The sequence below is a fragment of the Trametes versicolor genome (assembly GCF_000271585.1).
Source record: "Trametes versicolor FP-101664 SS1 unplaced genomic scaffold TRAVEscaffold_6, whole genome shotgun sequence".
In the NCBI taxonomy this organism is placed as follows: Eukaryota; Fungi; Basidiomycota; class Agaricomycetes; order Polyporales; family Polyporaceae; genus Trametes; species Trametes versicolor.
Window position 1 is genome coordinate 2,631,764 of NW_007360326.1, and position 16,441 is coordinate 2,648,204.

Below are 16,441 nucleotides of genomic sequence, written 5' to 3' on the forward strand. Positions count from 1 at the left end.
CGTCTTGACGATGGTATTAGACGAGCGGCGCGTAGTAGTACAGCCAATCAAATTCAAACTACAGTGCACACAATATCCGGATGCCCGTTGTAGAGATTGCAGCCAGGGTTCTGACTTATCTGCTATAAACTGGAGGTGAATGGTAGGCCACACTCGAAACTAGAGCCGGCTTACCTGCATGACGGGCTGCATTGGCCCAAGCCGCTCTTGGACAGCCCTCTATATCATCTCTCCAAGCCGTGCCATGCCCACACCGCTGCTACCTGCTCCTGCTTCAAGACGCTCAATCTTGCTGGTCAGGTTCCGGACCTCTTGAGCCATGAGGTTTCTCTCCTCGCGCTCCTTCTTCTCACTGTCCTGTAAAGGCTGCAACCGCCTCTGCATTGCCTCGAGGTCCTGCGTCACGTCGGCTATCTTCTCATCTTGCCTCCTAACTTGACGGCGCAGCTCGACATTCTCGCTCTCGATGCGCTCTATCTTCTGGTCTTGCTGGTGGATTGTATGACGCAGGGTGTTCACCTCTTCCTCCAGGTGCGGGTCCGACCGCGAAGCGGAGGCGAGGGCGAGCCCACTGTTAATCAAATCGGGCAAGAGAGTGGCGAAGGCCTGGATCGATCGTTTGAATCGAGCCGAGTGGTCGTCGACACAGGAATACGCATCTAGAATAGGCTGACGGAGTGCGGGGAGAACAGGAGCGAAGGAGGTGCTGGGGAACGCAGAGGCGGATGGCGCGTCGGAGACTAACGCGTTCCGGGGAGGCAAAGAGGGTGGGGGTGCTGGCGAATTGACCTTGGCCATCGAAGACGGCTCAACACGCGCCTCTTCCGCCCTCGACGCCGACTCTACGATAGCCGCGCACACCGACACGGCTGCGACAGGTGGGCCGTCAGGCAGGAGGTACGAGCCGTTGAGCGACGACTCTCCGCGAGTGCGATGCGCGCCGGTAGTAGGAGCGGAGAGCGCGCGCTGGAGGCCAGACGTGCTGCTGACCATGGCTCGGCTTTCCGACGCGCGGGAAGAGCGTCGACTCATACCAGGCGCCACGGAGTTGGCGGAGGCCTTTAATTTCCCCTTCGTCTTCGGTGCGTCGTCGCTCCTTTCCTCGCTTTGCCTCTTGGCCACGTCTTCCTTTGAGATCGCGGGCGGGCCTTTCCGCTTCTTGAAATTGCGCCCGAGCGAGGCGAGGGAGCTTGCCGACGAAGATGCCGACGAAGATGTCCGCCCCGGAGGCTTGTCGGACTCGAGCGCAGCGTCTGTGAATGTGCGCTTCAGCATCGAGCGTCTAGGTATCTGTGGGGTACCAGAGACGGAGGGAGGTGCGCGCTCTTGCATGGAGGGTGGCGCGACAAAGCCGGAGAGCGATGGAACCTCTTCCAGATCTGGATAGTCCAGTTCCATGTCGGACGTCAGCACGGCAGAGCTAGGGCCTCGCGGAAGGGTCGACGTTTGTTCAGAGTCGGACAGGATCACTGCGGCGACAGCCCTGCGCCTTACATGCGGCTTCTTGATCGTCCGCGGCGGAGGGTAGTAGTTGCGCTTTGTTTGCGGCGGTGGCGAGTAGGTGGGCGGCTTGCTGTTCATTTGCGCCGCTCGTGTTAAGGCATCCACCATGCCCTGGGACGCGGAGTTGTCAGCGACGCGGGGCATCGAGGACCGCGAGGTGGAGTTGTCGCCAGACCGCTGTGGTAGTGCAGAGTCAGCATAGACAGGCACATCACAAAGGACGGGACGAACATGGCTGCGGTGGCGTGAAGGGTGTTCAGCTCTATCGCCGGGACCTCTTGTATGAGGCGTAAGCGCGGAGGACCCAGGGTCGCTCCGGCCTGCAGGCTTCGGCTTCTTCCGCGGTTGGGTCGCGAAATCAGACCGAGAAGGGGACGACACTCTCTTGAGCCCGGTTACTACATATGGGGGAAGAGGGGGAACCGCAATGTAAGGGACGATGGCCTCGGGGGGCGGGTGCGCGACGGCGGGCATGGAACGCTGGCTGTCGGTATCAGAGTACCCAATTTCGATCACGTCCTTAACCTGGCCCTCTTGCGCGCTTGTGCTGGAAGACAAGGCAGGGAAAAGTCCTTCGGTCGTCGATGGCAGTTCCACCATGGCGGGAAAGGGCGAAGATGACCCTTCAAACAAGCTCCCCTCGCCCTCATCAGAGCTGTTGACAGGGGTGAGAGGCGACAACTGGTCGACCGTCTGCTTCGGTTCCGCCTTGGACATTTTCGGTGTCACAGGCGCCGCGGGGACCACTTCTAGCTCGTCGACCGAAATACCCATAGCCTGCAGGCGAGCTGTCAGTGGGCCGGTCCACCACGTGGTAGCACTACTCACCCATACCCGAGTGTGACGTTCGCGTGGCCAGGCCTGCATTTCGGACAGCTCAGCGCTGAGACCCTAAGACGTTCTGAGGCGCTTTTGATGCTGTCGATGTTGAGGAGCGGCACATGGTGCTTCTCGCTTCGGCCCGATGAAGGTCATTGCACTATGTCAGCTTGGTTCCTAGGGGTTCATCGTAGGGTCTGCGACCCGCCTGTGGCGTCCTAACATCACGCAGAGCGCAGGCTGTTTCGAAGACACAGATATCTCCAGGACCGCAAAGTTCACTGCATACACGATATCGAGTCGGCGGTGCTCCGATCTCGGAATTGAAGCCTACAAACCGAGGTTTCGCAGCCTCTCGCGGAGCTTCCGCACAGGGAAGCGCGGCAGCGATAGCCCTCGCGGCATCGTTGCGGTCGGATAGCAGCATGTCGAAGGGCCTGGTCTGCATCGGCTCCATCTGGCTGCAATCACAACTCCGTCCTTCGACATAGCACGCGGCAGATGAGAAGTCCATCGCCCGGCTGCGGCGCGGATCCGTTGTCTGCCGTCCGACACTCCCTGCACTCGAAAAGCTCTGGAAGATATCGGCGCCGCAGAAATCGCAAGCAAGGTTGCACGACTCCGCGCGGTCGCTGTCACGGCGATCCTTGAAGTCGGTTGGCGGCTGGAGTGTGATCTTGAGACCATTAACCGAGCTCGGCCGTGCCAAGTTGTCGCCAATCGTGAATCGGTAGAAGCCGTGGCGATGGAAGTCAACGCCCAGCCGGCACCCGTCTCGTCGCGGAGAACTTCGGCGAAGAGCCGCACGCTTGAGCTTCCGCGCGCTCGCGCACGTCCGGCTGTGGGGGTGGTGTGACGGCGCGGGTAGATTTGCCGTCGGACGAATCAGCGTAACCGACATTACTGCCCCAGACGGCGGAGTCTTGCTCCTCAATACGTTCCACCTTGGGCGTGTGCGTAGGGGCGAGGGCGAATTGCAAGGCCTCGGTGAGATGCAGCATCGAGCGGTACAGGACGGTCCTGACGCGGTACTGTTCAGGTCGACAGACCCTGCGTTTGAGACAACGGTAAGTATCAATCGCGGAGGATAAAGAAGCGTCCCACATGCGGTAGGTGGGGAGCTCGCAATGTAGCGCAGTCCTGAGATTATCCGAAGTCATTCGAGTTCCTTGTGTGCCGCCGTGTAGGCATCGCCAATGCCCATGTAGCACAGTAGCGACTTAACGGCTTCCTGTTGAACGGGGATGTCACGTTAGCGGGTAGGTCCCAGTTGCAAGGTTCGAAAACTGACGGATTAGGAGAGGTACCGGAGGTAATTATCCTGCGAGCTAGGTAGCACACTCGTTGGAATTTCGCTGGATTTGAAGAGCCAATCCCGCCACTCAAGTGGGCAATCAGCATCTTTCCAGCACCACCGCTGGGTTTCTGCATGTTGGGAGTCTCAGTGAGCCAAGTGTGATTCAAAAGCCGATGTGGCGGCTTACCTCCGGGGGTGGCGCAATAAACCGCGGGCTTGGATGTGCTATACTTACAGAACGCTCGAGCGAAGCAGGATTGACGCTAAACATGGTGATATTGCTTCGCGGTGATTTTCTTTGGGCGACGCGGCCACCGGTGTCATGCCGCGCACGTCGGGAGTCGATGCACGGGAAAACTCGTATGTTCTATCTTGTCACTCAGGCTTCACGGGGCTTGCGTATTGTCCTGGACGTTCTATTCTTTCTTCGTCCTGGTACATATGCACAGATGGATGCTGCAACATGCCCATGTTGTTCGTCTGGCGTGCAGACGAGCACAACCATCCTCCTACGCGGTACATACGCGCACTCCGCATTGGTGCATTGGTAGCGCCGCCAAACAAAGCTCCCTACAACAGCTCTCAGTGCGGTACGAAATCAGCACAACGCGCCCCTGTTTCACACTCGAAGACACTCACGCTGAACGCGTCACGGATGTCCTCCCGTTGCCCGGGACACGAGGCGAGGGCGCGCCGTGGCAGGCGTCGCTTGTATTGCAGTGCCCCGGCCGCCTGAAAACGTGCATGATCGGTGCAATTCACATGCGTGAGGGTATCGAAGTCGTCAAACACATTGCGACGTGGGCTCTTAGGACTATTTTCAGAAGAGTGCATGCCGAGATTCTCATCGATCCGGGAGCGTTACGGGACGTACGTTTCGGCGTGTTGATTTCGGGAACTTGCATGAAAGTTGCCCGAGCGACAAACTCTTGTCGTCTCCGACAGCGCCGATACTCCCTGCGCATATGCGGCGGAGTTCATGGAACTGTCCAGTCTTCTTTTGAGAGCCTCGTGGTGTGGCGTCGAAGCAGCAGGTTGGCAGAATGGTCTGTGCCCGGGGCGCATGAAAATTCGAATTTATCATCGCAATTCGCGTCAATGTAAGCTGGGAACTCACCTGATCCCAGATCGGGGCTGTACCCATCGCACAGAGTATGACTCCGCGTCGCTGCTCGCACAGTGGGTTGCGAGGACTGTCGGAGCTGTGGTGAGGGGCCGTTCCCTCGAGAACGACGTTACGGACGCAAGACGTGTGCAGCGTCTTCATACACGCGGGGGCGACGTACGACCGTTCTAAGTCTCCCGCAGCCCCGCGGAAGAAGCGCATGTCGCACCTAATATTTCGCGACAAGAGTCCGACAGGGTCACACCTCCATGACAGATGCTCTGCTAGCATTTCAGCTGGGGGCATCCAGGCGCGCAAGCGGGGGCGAAGCGTACTCTGTCGGGGAGCGCACTGGACGACTCTTTCGGGCAATGTAAGCGCGGTTCGTAGTGGCACGGGCTGAGAACGTACCGTACCCAACGCAAAACGCGAAAGCAGCGTGCTAGAACGAGCTTGCGCGCGCCATTTGTGCCGAGCGACATGAGGGACGCCGGATAACCGGGCACATAGGGCTGCTGGACGCGGAGGACGTGGCGGGGTGTTCATGGTTTGTTGTATTCGGAGTACAGGATCGGTGGACGTCGCAGCACCGCTGTTCATTACTTTTCCGCACATGCTCGGCTACATGTACGTGAATCTACAAGACGAATAGGACGGGCACAGAGGAAGGAGCGGAAGGTCCTGATGCAGTGGACGGACAGCGGTGATGGACAGCTTGAGTGACTCAGAGACGGAAGTCAGAGGGAGGAAGGGCGGCGCCGCGGGGGCCACGGCGTGGAGCCAGATGAGGCTGCACAAAGTAACTTGCCGGGCCAACTTGCCTAACGTGGCCTCCGCCACACGTGGGCGAGCTTGCGTGGGGCCTGCGACTCCCACGCAGGCAATCCGCTTGGAGCCGTGCGTGGGCGCTCCCTCCTGTTGAACCATCCCCTGTCGAGCTCGCCGCCGCAATCCCCTTCGTCAACGCCGCCATCATTACACCGATGCTGCACCGCACCTGTGGTCGCTGTCGGGGAATATCTGGGTGTGCTTCCAAGTCAGGTCAGTTGCTGCGTACTCTGCCCATCCCGGCGATGCGCAGTGTTGTCTTGCCCCACGGCCGGCTCGAGTTGTTGGCCCAATGGCGAGCTAGCTCTTGTACCCAGGGAGGGCTCTGTTGCTACTGAACCTCATGCTGATATTCTATCTTTTATAGTCAAGCCTCGCATTGTCCTGAATTAATATCTGTACCCACCGCTGGCAGCATCCGCACAATTCTGCGATGTCTGTGCATGATACACTTGAGTGCAGGTCTCGTTCTGTGCCCTCGTCTCCGTCCCCGTCCTGCGCCCTCTTCCTGCTCCCTCGCCCTGACCGCGGCCCTGGTCCCGCGCACCCGCCCTTGTCCTGTGCCCTTGTCCTGGGTCCTCGTGCCCCAACGCCCTCCCCGGCCCTCGTCCTCGCCCCGCTGACTCCTTCGTCGTCGTCCTGCGCCCGGTGTCCTCCTTCGCCCTCGCCCTGCGCCCTGCGCCCTCCTCAGCCCTCGTCCTCGCCTTCCACCGTCGCCTCCCACCGTCGACCATCCCCGTCATCTCATGCCCCACTCGTACTCCGCCCTCTGGGGCCCTCGTCGCCTGCTATCCGGGCCTTTGTCTCCCGCCCTCCGGGGCCTTTGTCCTCCGCCCTTCTCTGCCGTCGTCGTCTGCCGTCGTCCACTGTCGCCTCCCTCGCCCTCCACCCTTGCCCTCCGCCTTCGTCTCCCGCCCTCCTCTGCCGTCCTCGGCTTCCCTCCACCGTTGTCCTCCGCTCGTGTCCGCCTTCATCCACCCTCGTCTCTCTCCTTATCCTCTGCCTTCGTCCTGCGCCCTCGTCCGCTGCCTTCTTCTCCCGCTCTCATTCTCCGCCCTTGTCCGCCCTCATTCTCCGTCCTCGTCCGCCCTCGTTGTCCGCCCTTGTACGCCCTCGTCCTTCGACCCGTGCACGCGCCGTCGTCCTTCGCCCTCGTTCTGACCTGCGCCCTTGTCCCCGGCCCCCGTCCTAGCCCTCGTCTCCCGCTCTTGTCCCCCGTCTAGCACCTCGTTCCGGCCGACCTCGGCCATTGTCTTGCGCCCTCCTGTGTCCTGTCTCCCACCCTTGTCCCCCATCCTCATCTCCCAGCTTGTTCTGACTCCGAGTCCGTACCCTCGTCGCTCGTCCTACTGCTCCCTCGTTCTAACCCACCCGGCTCCTCCTTGCTCTTTCTGGGTGCTCCTATGAAGCATCATGTGTGGCCTCTTCCAGAACCTGTGCCAGGTCCATAACTAAAGATGACCTATACATCGGGCTTTACCTCGATATCCTGTGGCCACCTTGGCTCTGGAGGAGTGCGACCGCCCAGCAAGGCATGCTGCGTACATCTGGGATGTCTTGCCCGGGTTGCGCAATGTCCTGCGGTTTGAGTATTGCGCACGTTATTATCATGGTGGCTGGAAACCATATACCTTAGTCCCACAGGATGTTCCACAGCTGTTGGCTCAGACCATTGATTAGGACTCGGACTCGGACTCGGACTCGGACTCGGACTCGGACTCGGACTCGGACTCGGACTCGGACTCGGACTCGGACTCGGACTCGGACTCGGACTTGGGCTCACATTTAAACGATAACTGCAAAGACATCCCGCCTACACCATGACTTCCACTTTACGCTTGCACATACCGCTCCACCCTTGACTACCTACTTCGTATACAGTATATGTGATTCTCCTATGCCATGCCTTCGATCAGCAGACTCGATATCGACGACTTCTGCTCGCTTACTCTTCATATGTACCCGGCCTGATAGTACACTATACTCCTCCCCTTTCCTGTACGATAGTCTCGGAGCAACATCGACTTGTACGTTGTACACTAGGATATTTAGTACTTATGCACGTATACTGCGCCTCGGACGGACGATGCGAGGCTCGCTAGGTCGTTTACATTGCGTCTATATATTATGGGTGGGGTTCAAACTCGGAGGGCATGATGTTTTGGTCGTCGACAAATGCATGATACACATTGACATACATTCACAGTACTATACAGAGAGGGATAGCGGGGCGCGGGACGCGAGCACTGGACATCTGTGCAGGCTATGTAACTTCCACCGCAGCGGTCTGCATCGTCTGCACGAATGCGAGACGTCGGGTTGGCCGCGCCCTTCGCGATGTTTGAACTTTGAGGTACGTACCTTAATGTCAAATATTCCATATGGCACGCAGTGGGTGCGGCGACACATGTGCGGCGCTTCGGGGCATCGCATACGCGCGAACCTCGAAGACGTCATGGCTTTGCACTCCTTCTGCGATGGCGACAGAGCGTCACCATAAGCTTGTGTGAGATCGTCTACACGTCTACACTCCACCTCGCTTGAGGCCGAGATCTATGGGGCAACGTCGTTCCTCTTGGGATGCCTCTGGCGCGCATGCAGCATGTCCTGAAGGCGGGTGAGCGACGATTCGGGTGCAAATGTAAAGCGGGATTCACGTTGACATTCCTATGCTCCTGCACGCGACGAGCTCTCGCAAGTTCCAGACACCTGGATCAGACATGCATGTGCAGAGAAAGAAGTACGAACCTCCCAGAGTCGCAGGTCGACACCGCATCGTGAGACCTATCGCTGATCATATACCAGGCGGGCGTGGTGTACCGATAGGGGTACTTCTTTTACAGCGGCTTCCGGCCACCAAGGAGTTCGGGTCGTCCAACAGCCTGATTCGCAGCCGTGGTGTACCGCCCTCGGACTGGATCGTCGTCCCGGCATGTAGACGCAATCGGCGCGCGCAGGGTGTACATACACGCACCGCGGACCACCGGAAGGGAGCAGCTGGCCGTGCTCTGGGACGCACTCCGCGGACCGGGGACGCTCTGCATACGTATGGCCCTCCGCTGGTGCACTCTCTGCGTCCGAGGACAAGAGACGTCTTCGCGACATCCTCGAGCAGCGACAAGACGCACCTATGAGCCCACAGCGGCCACCAGGGGAACGCTCAGCCAGGTACCCTGCGTGTCGGGCCCGCCCTGGAACGAGCACACCAGAGAGCGGGGCGCGCCCTGCACGATATTTGGACTTAGAGGTACCTACCTTGATGTCTCATATCGCATATCGTATGAAACGGGTGCGGCGACACATGTGCGGCGCTTCGGAGCATCGCATGCACAGAGGTGTGCGCAAGCCCCGAAGACGTCGAGGCATGGCACTGCTTCTGCAATGGCCACGGAGCATTATCATGAGTTTGTATGAGATTGTGTACATGTCTACGCTCACCTCGCTGGACGCCGAGATCCATGGGGAAATGTCGTTCCTCTGGGGATGCATCTGGCGCGCATGCGCCACGTCTTGAAGGCGGGTGAGCGACGATTCGGGTGCAAATGTAAAGCGGGATTCACGTTGACATTCCTATGCTCCTGCACGCGACGAGCTCTCGTAAGGTCCAGACACCTCGATCAGACGTGCCCACCGAGAGAAAGAGGTGCGAACTAGGCCGACGTCCACCAAAAGTTGCAGGTCGACACCGCATCGCGGGGCACATCGCTATAGCCTTCTTAGCAACCGTAGCGTACCGCCCTCAGGCTGAATCGTCGTACCTGCATGTACACGTAATCGGCGCGCGCAGGGTGTACATACGCGCACCGCGGACCACCGAAAGGGAGCGGCTGGTCGTGCTCTGGGACGCACTCCGCGGACGGGGGGCGCTCCGCATACGTAGGGCCCTCCGCTGGTGCGCTCTCTGCGTCGCTCGTGCGATCTCTGCGTCGGAGGACAAGAGACGTCTTCGCGACATCCTCGAGCAGCGACAAGAAGCACCGACGGACCCACAGCGGACACCAGGGGCACGCTCGGCTAGGCACCCAGCGTGTCGAGCCCGCCCTGGAACGGGTACACCACTGAGTGGGGGCGACGCTATATTCCGCCCGTACGCGTCCGTCTTCGCCGCAGAGACCTGCCCTGATATCCCGTCCGCGCTGTCCGTGCCGCGTCTATGCGCCTATTCAGCGCTCATAATGTCCCGCGGCGCGCACCTTCGATCTGCGGAGCTTGGGTCTCGCCCGTCCGTTCGTATCAGCGTTGCAGCGGATAGGTAGCTTGAGGGCGTGCGAGCGATCGACGTGTGTCCGGTGGACGCGATGCAAGGGCGGGTGGTGAGCAAAGTGTGGGCGGAGCAGCGGCGTTCCCGGGCGAAGGGAAGGCAGTGTAGTCAACGGTGGTTGAGAGGGCATCGTAGCGAAAGCATAACCCAAGTCGTTCCGCACGGATCCGAGGTTCAGCTAGGGACGTGGAGGCGGTGGTGGGTGTAGTAGTGCAACAACGGCGCGGGATTGGACGACGTACAGCGAAAGATGAATGCGCAGAGAGACTGTCATGGCTCATGAGTTCTCAATCATCAGATAGGAAATCTCCGCACCATCTGTGTCGCATCGGTGCGCCAATTCAGCGCTCATGACGCCGCCCAAAGCACGTACCGTCGATGCGCAGAGCTTGCGTCTTGTTGGTCCGTTTCAGGGGATAGGTAGCCTGAGTACGTGCTGAGAGAAACCTGTGACCAGCAGGCGAGATGCAGAGGCAGGCGGCAAGTAGAGCGGCCGGGTAACAGCAGCGTTTGGGGCTGGATCGAGAGTCCCGCTATGCGTGCGAAGGAAAACCTGTAGTCGATGGCGCTCGAGAGCGCGTTGTGGTATGTGTATAACCTGAATCATTCCATCCGAATTTGTATTAGACTGTCGACGGCGAGGGGGATGCAGCGGTGAGCGCGGTGCTGTGACGATGGTGCATATATGGAGGACGTACAACCGGTCGTTTGTGTGCAGAGAACTTGCGATGGCTTGGTCTCCGGGTTCGGCGGTAACCCCATCCAATTGGATGTCATGCCAATAGCGTGCACAGAAGATAGCGTTTTGACGAGCCTATGACATCGATGACGAGACAGGAGGGCGGACGAAAGGGAGTTACAAAAATGAAAACTACGACAACGCGTGGGTGTGGGAATACCAGATTTTTATCGGGGAGAAGTCCGGCAAGCCCTCGGCAATCCCCTGCAAGCCTCCGCCATCACTGAGCAGGCCGCATATTCCCACGGGCGCACGCTGCCGCGGACAGTGAGCAGGAGGGCGCGCCCGCCGTTGCCTGCGGCGAGCGCGCCCTTTCTGCGACCCTTTACTTGTGCGCGCGGGGGCCGAAAAAGGTCAGTTACTCTACTAACGACATTAGAAAGCTTCAGGCGCCCTGCGACGCGCGTGAGCGGATGATCGCGTCTCTGAGCGCGAGCGCGCGCGCCCGAACAGCCCGCGCGCGGTATCGCGCGAGGGGACGCTCGCTCTCGCGCCCCTCAATCCAGCATCGCGCGGGGGTAAAATATACATATACATGATAGTACTTCAAGTATTCTACAGCACGCGTGCCCGTTTCACCATATTCCACTTGCGCGCGAACGCAGTAAGGACTTAGTTACTTTATTTCTCCATATCAGGGCCTCCGGCCATCCAGATTCCTTCGCGCGGCGCCGCGCGCGTGAGAGGGGGTTTGCGCCCATACCTACTTAAATATGGAAAGCGCGCGCGCGCCCGTAGCCCGCCCTCGTCATGGCGCGAAGGGGCGCGCGAGCTGCCTTTGTCCTCATCACGCACGTCGCGCGCCCTGCGCGCCCTCCCTGCCCGACGCGCGCCTCTGGAGTTGCCGGCCGGGCAAGCGGCTGATACCCGGAGGCTTCCTCCGATCAAATCTCGCCGTTCCCACACCCACGCTTTGTCGTAGTTTTCATTTTTACTACTACTCGTTAAGTAGTTGGTCCGCGTGGAAACAAATCGAAACGTCCCTCCTCCTCCTTCGCGCAAGACGGCGTCGATGGAGAAGGAGAGTGTGTGCGAGCGGAGACGGCAGTAGGCGTCTGCGAGGAGCCAATCAGCAAGCAGAATGTCTAACACGTGACGTCATTTCGGCGTGGCCGCTGCCGCCGCTGGAGTCTCTCTCGCAAGGACTATGCCACCTCGATACCAGCACAAGTACTCTGCCGCGGTTGGCACGGGGGTGAACGCCATAAACTCCAGAACGCCACCCCTTCAAGCTTCAAATTGCAACCCGCTAGCCGTGGTGGCGCGACACAAGATCTGTTATACCCGCATCCCGGAGGAGACACCGTGGCCACATGCTGCTGGTGTGTTCTTTGCAATCATTGCACTATCTCTGATGTCCGTTCAACTTGCTCCAGCGGTACTTTGCCATTTCGCGGCCGCAAGAGTACCCGGAACTTAACAAAGCCCACCTCCCCGGTTCGATCCCGGTCTACGAGATCCTGTACCTGGAGAACTCAACCTCTCCCGTCTCTCTCCGGGACACATCATGAAGTCATGGCGAATCTCACGGATATTCGTTGTCTGGAGCAGTGTATCGAGGTCCGTTTCCCATCCCCCAGTTACCTATGTGCTCACCCAGGGGACACATAGACCGGTAGCCGCATGCCGACAACACGGACGCCAAGAGCCACTCCGTCCTATTTGGTACATATATCCCGCTCCTGTCTCCTACGACGTCGCGACACTCGCCGGGTGCTACACGCCATGAACCTACTAGATGCTCAGGAAAATGTGCTCCAGTCGGAAAATTCTACTCTTTATCTTTTAGCGGCGCAGAGCGTAACTCTGACCGCCTGTCTCGCAGAACTCGGACTCGTTCTGGGATGAGCTGCGTAGGACCGCATCTGGTCTATGCCTTCTGCGGTGAGCTCCACGTGCTCCCCGTCTACCCCACGGCGCCCTATATATGCCATCGCTGGCGCCACCAATCCTCGCAACTCTTACTCCTCTGCTCTCCGCTTCAAGCGTGCTCGCCTTGGGATGAAGCATCGATGTTTGACGACGTTCCGAATGAGTTTAAGGCCACGACGCTCAAGCACTCACGTCTCCATTCAAAATATTCACGCATAAGCGTCTACGGTCTTGAAGAGGGCGTGTAGGGACGTATCAGTCGTAGGCACATCTGAGAAACCACGCGTTTGACTTTCTGGTATGTCTGTTTTCGCCTATCGCACCGCTCGCGGAAGCCTTCCTGGAGATGTGAGCAATCATCGACATCTTCCCGCCTTCGCGTCTCTCACCCTCTTTTTGCCCTTACAAGGGCGCCGATGCCTTCACTGCTGCTCTGCTCGTTCGACGGCAAAGGCATCGCTGGAGACTGCAGAGGTATCTCTGTCAAACCGTCGTAAGTCTTCCCGGGTATCCTGCACCTGTAACTTCCACTGAGCTCAAGTTCGAAGATACACCCAGTACGCGTGTATACGACTGCTTCCGCCACAATATGCGCGTCTGCACCTGCGGTGACACATCTACGGGTCTAGTACGCATGCACTCGTTTCGTCCGCCGTCCGTCTACCCGCTCATGCCCGTGCTATTAGGGTCAACTTGGTCGCGCTCAAGAGAACATGGGCGGATAACTGCAGATTGTGTGCTACGCACCGGCACTCGGTGTCTGCACACGCGATAAACGTCGAGTCCGTTGAGATCGACAACGTCGTCGCGAAGGATCGGCTCGTCCTGTCCCGCACGTCCGTCTTTCCCGCTTTTCCCCCGCCAGGTGCGATATAACGGATCTACCGAGATCGAGCCGGAGATTCTCGTCCACAGGGTATATCAGTCCCATGGGCGTGGACAACGTCAGGCTCTGCATGTCCGATCAACTCCATCTACCCTCGACTCGCGAACGATGCCCGCTCGACTTGGACGACACATCCCTTCTCTGGCCCCCGATGACTGGTGGCCGCGTTCACACCTCTCGGAGACAGGCTCGCGCAGACGAAGGGCTACGCGCGCCGCCGCGAGCCCTGCGGAAAAACGCGGCAAGCGGTGTTTGCAACTTTGCGCCCTCAGCGAGGGGACTTCGTGCTGTGTAAAAGCGTCTGCGGATCCGCATCCTGATGATATAGGTTATCTTTTCAGTCCTTGCGCGGCTTGTGACGTTTCTCTGATTGGCCCCCTCTCTCTTTGACCACCTCTCTGCGTGATCCTTTACTTCGAACACCCCCTTCTCCATTCGGCTCCTGTCTGGTAGAGCTAACGCCCGAGAAACCCTCCCCGCCCTCATCGGATAATGCTCAGGAGCCTAGGATTGTCTACGCTGGAGCGCAGCACAACGCCCGAACGCTCATGGAAATTGCAGCCAGCACGATGACACCCACGGTGAGTCTGTGTATCGCTTGGGTGCTTGTACAGGTGTACGTACGGATCGTCGGGCTGTCACGGGGCACATCAAGGCCGAGTTCGCTCCGAAAGCGAAGGTGCCTATTCGAATCTCCCCTTGGAGTAGCTCATCGCGTCTAGGGTGCACATATAGTTGGGCTTGTCTACCGGAACCGCACTCACGGACTGCGCAAGCAGCAACACAGACCGCATGCGCGAGTCGTGTCGTGGACGTTGCGAAGGGCCCGTACAGCATCGTGAAGTATACAACCACGCAGCACGGGAACGTGGCGATCGCGTGGTGATAGACGCAGCGTGTGCGCCGTCATTTGTACGGACGGCGTTTGCTCTCGTCTACGACCGGCTTTTTCTGGAGCACATGTACGAGGCGATTGCAATAGCACTGAGGCAAAGGCATGAGATGTGAACGGCGATAAAATATGATTCATTCGGTATCGATTCGTGTTGCTTGGGTACCGCTGTGGTCGCGGGATTCCGAAGCGTGATCGTGTGTGCGGACGAGTCGGCGGCTAGGCTCCCCGAGATGAACGGAACCCGGTGTACGAGGTCCAAATGAACAGGGGACGCCGGATGAGAGGAAGCAATGCGCACATACGCGTCCCTGTCCTAGGTGGCTTTCTCCTCACACGCCTCCACGTCCACCCGGGCAATTCGAACTACTCCCCATTCCTCGCCCTCCCCCTTCGCACATCTATACTCAGTAGGAGCGAGTTTGCGAACCTTGTGTACGTTCACTTCGCTCCCCGATTTTCCCATAATGTTCGCACACTCATAGAACATCCTACCAATACAGGGCCTAGTATCTCCAAAAGCAAGCCATAGCCGATCGCTGACTCGTCCTTCATGGATTCCTGCTTCTTGCCCATCGAGCTCTGCGAGAAAATCATGGACGCACTCCCGGTCTACGAGAGGTTTCCGGGCAGCAATTGGTTTCTGTTTCCCGAGTATGTTTGGAACTCGCAACGAGCACTCTGCGCGTGCGCTCTTACCTGTCGCGCATGGCGCGTGCGGGCCCAGTACCTCCTCTGCACCTTCCCATCCCTCTTCCATATGCAACAATTTGCTCGCTTCAAGACGGCATTTCGCAACTCCCGGAACACCGACATCATTTGCGGGCTCCTGCTAGGACATGCCGACGGTGAAGACGAAGCAACCTATCAGCACGGCAGGCGAACTCTTTACGCACTCTTTCCCAAATCTGCGGTCCTTGGTGCGCGGTGGAATTAGCTTTCAGCATGGCTCCCCTCTCCGAGTACTCCGCATGCGTCTGCCGTTCTTCGACAGCATAACCGTTTGGAGTTGTTTTGGTGTACCTTCCAGTCCTTGAGGGCGATGCTCGACGTGGTGTGGGCCTGCTCCAATCTTGCCACACTGGTCATAGCAGGCATTAAGGTCAATTCGGAGCGCTGTCACTCCGCCGCAGGAATCCAGAATCTGGTTGCCGCAGCGCGTAGTTTACGAGCATGTCGGAAACTTACAAGACTTTGGCTCGGTGAGGAAGCCAAAACAGCAAGTCCATCGTTTCTACTGCACAGTTTGACACCGCTCACAACCTACTGTGTATATAGAATTTTGTCTGGCACCACGCTGACACCGGAGTCACTGGGGTAGGCCGCATATTTGGGTGTGCTGTTACGGAGTTGCATCTCCTAAGTGAGCAACATCCCGGTATGTAGAATGCCTTCCAGCTACGTCACATAGCTCACTTTCTGCATACACTAGAGGGGTTCATCACGCTCTTTGGGGACTCGTTTCCGGCCATGCGCTCAGTCACGATTGACTGCACCTTTACCCGGCGGAGCGACGAAGCTCTGGAGCGCCCTTGGCTTCATGCCATAGCCACAGGTCGTCCAATACCCGGGATCCTGAAGACAATTGTTCTGGAGCAATTTCACGGGTTGGAGAATCATGATTTTTGCAAGCAGCTTGTGGGCATGGGCGAGGAGGTGGTCGGTTCCTCACAGCGGCTTCCAGATCTCTTACCCGAGCTGGCGGAGCTCGTGATCCGTCTAGAGGAGTGCGATAACCCGGAAAGGCACGCTGCGTACATCTGGAATGTCTTGCCTGGAATGCGCAACGTCCTGCGGTTTGAGTATTGTGGCAATGATGAAAAGGACTGGAAACCATATACCGTACTTCCAGAGGATGTTCCGCGTCTTTTGGCTTAGGACATCGATTCGGACTCGGACTCGGACTCGGACTAGGACTAAGACTAGGACTTGGACTCACACTTCTGCAAAGATATCCTGTCTATACCATGGCTTTTCTTCCTCTATGCTCACACGTACCGCTCAGCCCTTGACTACCTACTTCGTATGCAGTATCTGTGATTCTCCTATGCCACACCTTCGATTACCAGACTCGATATTGACGACTTTTCCTCGATTACTCTTCATATGTACCAAGCCCGATAGTACACCGTACCCCTCCCCTTTGTTGTACGATAGAGTCTCAGCGCGACGTCGACTTGTAGGTTGTACGCTTGAATACGAATTACTTACGCACGTATGCTGCGCCTCGGATGGACGA

The 16,441-nt window shown here is 58.4% G+C and overlaps 4 protein-coding genes across 4 annotated transcripts; 2 read left to right on the forward strand and 2 right to left on the reverse strand.

Annotated features, from left to right (window-relative positions):
• Positions 1–219: 219 nt before the first annotated feature.
• Positions 220–2,370, reverse strand: TRAVEDRAFT_48088 (uncharacterized protein; the record flags this gene model as incomplete). Its single annotated transcript, XM_008040261.1, has 3 exons — positions 220–1,680; positions 1,735–2,280; positions 2,332–2,370. 3 exons carry the CDS (start codon positions 2,368–2,370, stop codon positions 220–222), a joined length of 2,046 nt encoding a protein of 681 aa, XP_008038452.1.
• A 704-nt stretch (positions 2,371–3,074) lies between these two features.
• TRAVEDRAFT_48089 (uncharacterized protein) lies at positions 3,075–3,482 on the reverse strand (the record flags this gene model as incomplete). The annotated part of the gene is made up of 2 exons (XM_008040262.1): positions 3,075–3,372; positions 3,427–3,482. 2 exons carry the CDS (start codon positions 3,480–3,482, stop codon positions 3,075–3,077), a joined length of 354 nt encoding a protein of 117 aa, XP_008038453.1.
• A 2,816-nt stretch (positions 3,483–6,298) lies between these two features.
• Positions 6,299–6,775, forward strand: TRAVEDRAFT_48090 (uncharacterized protein; the record flags this gene model as incomplete). Its single annotated transcript, XM_008040263.1, has 1 exon — positions 6,299–6,775. The coding sequence occupies one exon, from the start codon at positions 6,299–6,301 to the stop codon at positions 6,773–6,775; it is 477 nt and encodes a 158-aa protein (XP_008038454.1).
• A 7,980-nt stretch (positions 6,776–14,755) lies between these two features.
• TRAVEDRAFT_48091 (uncharacterized protein) lies at positions 14,756–16,080 on the forward strand (the record flags this gene model as incomplete). Its single annotated transcript, XM_008040264.1, has 3 exons — positions 14,756–15,122; positions 15,524–15,580; positions 15,635–16,080. The coding sequence occupies 3 exons, from the start codon at positions 14,756–14,758 to the stop codon at positions 16,078–16,080; spliced, it is 870 nt and encodes a 289-aa protein (XP_008038455.1).
• Positions 16,081–16,441: the final 361 nt, after the last annotated feature.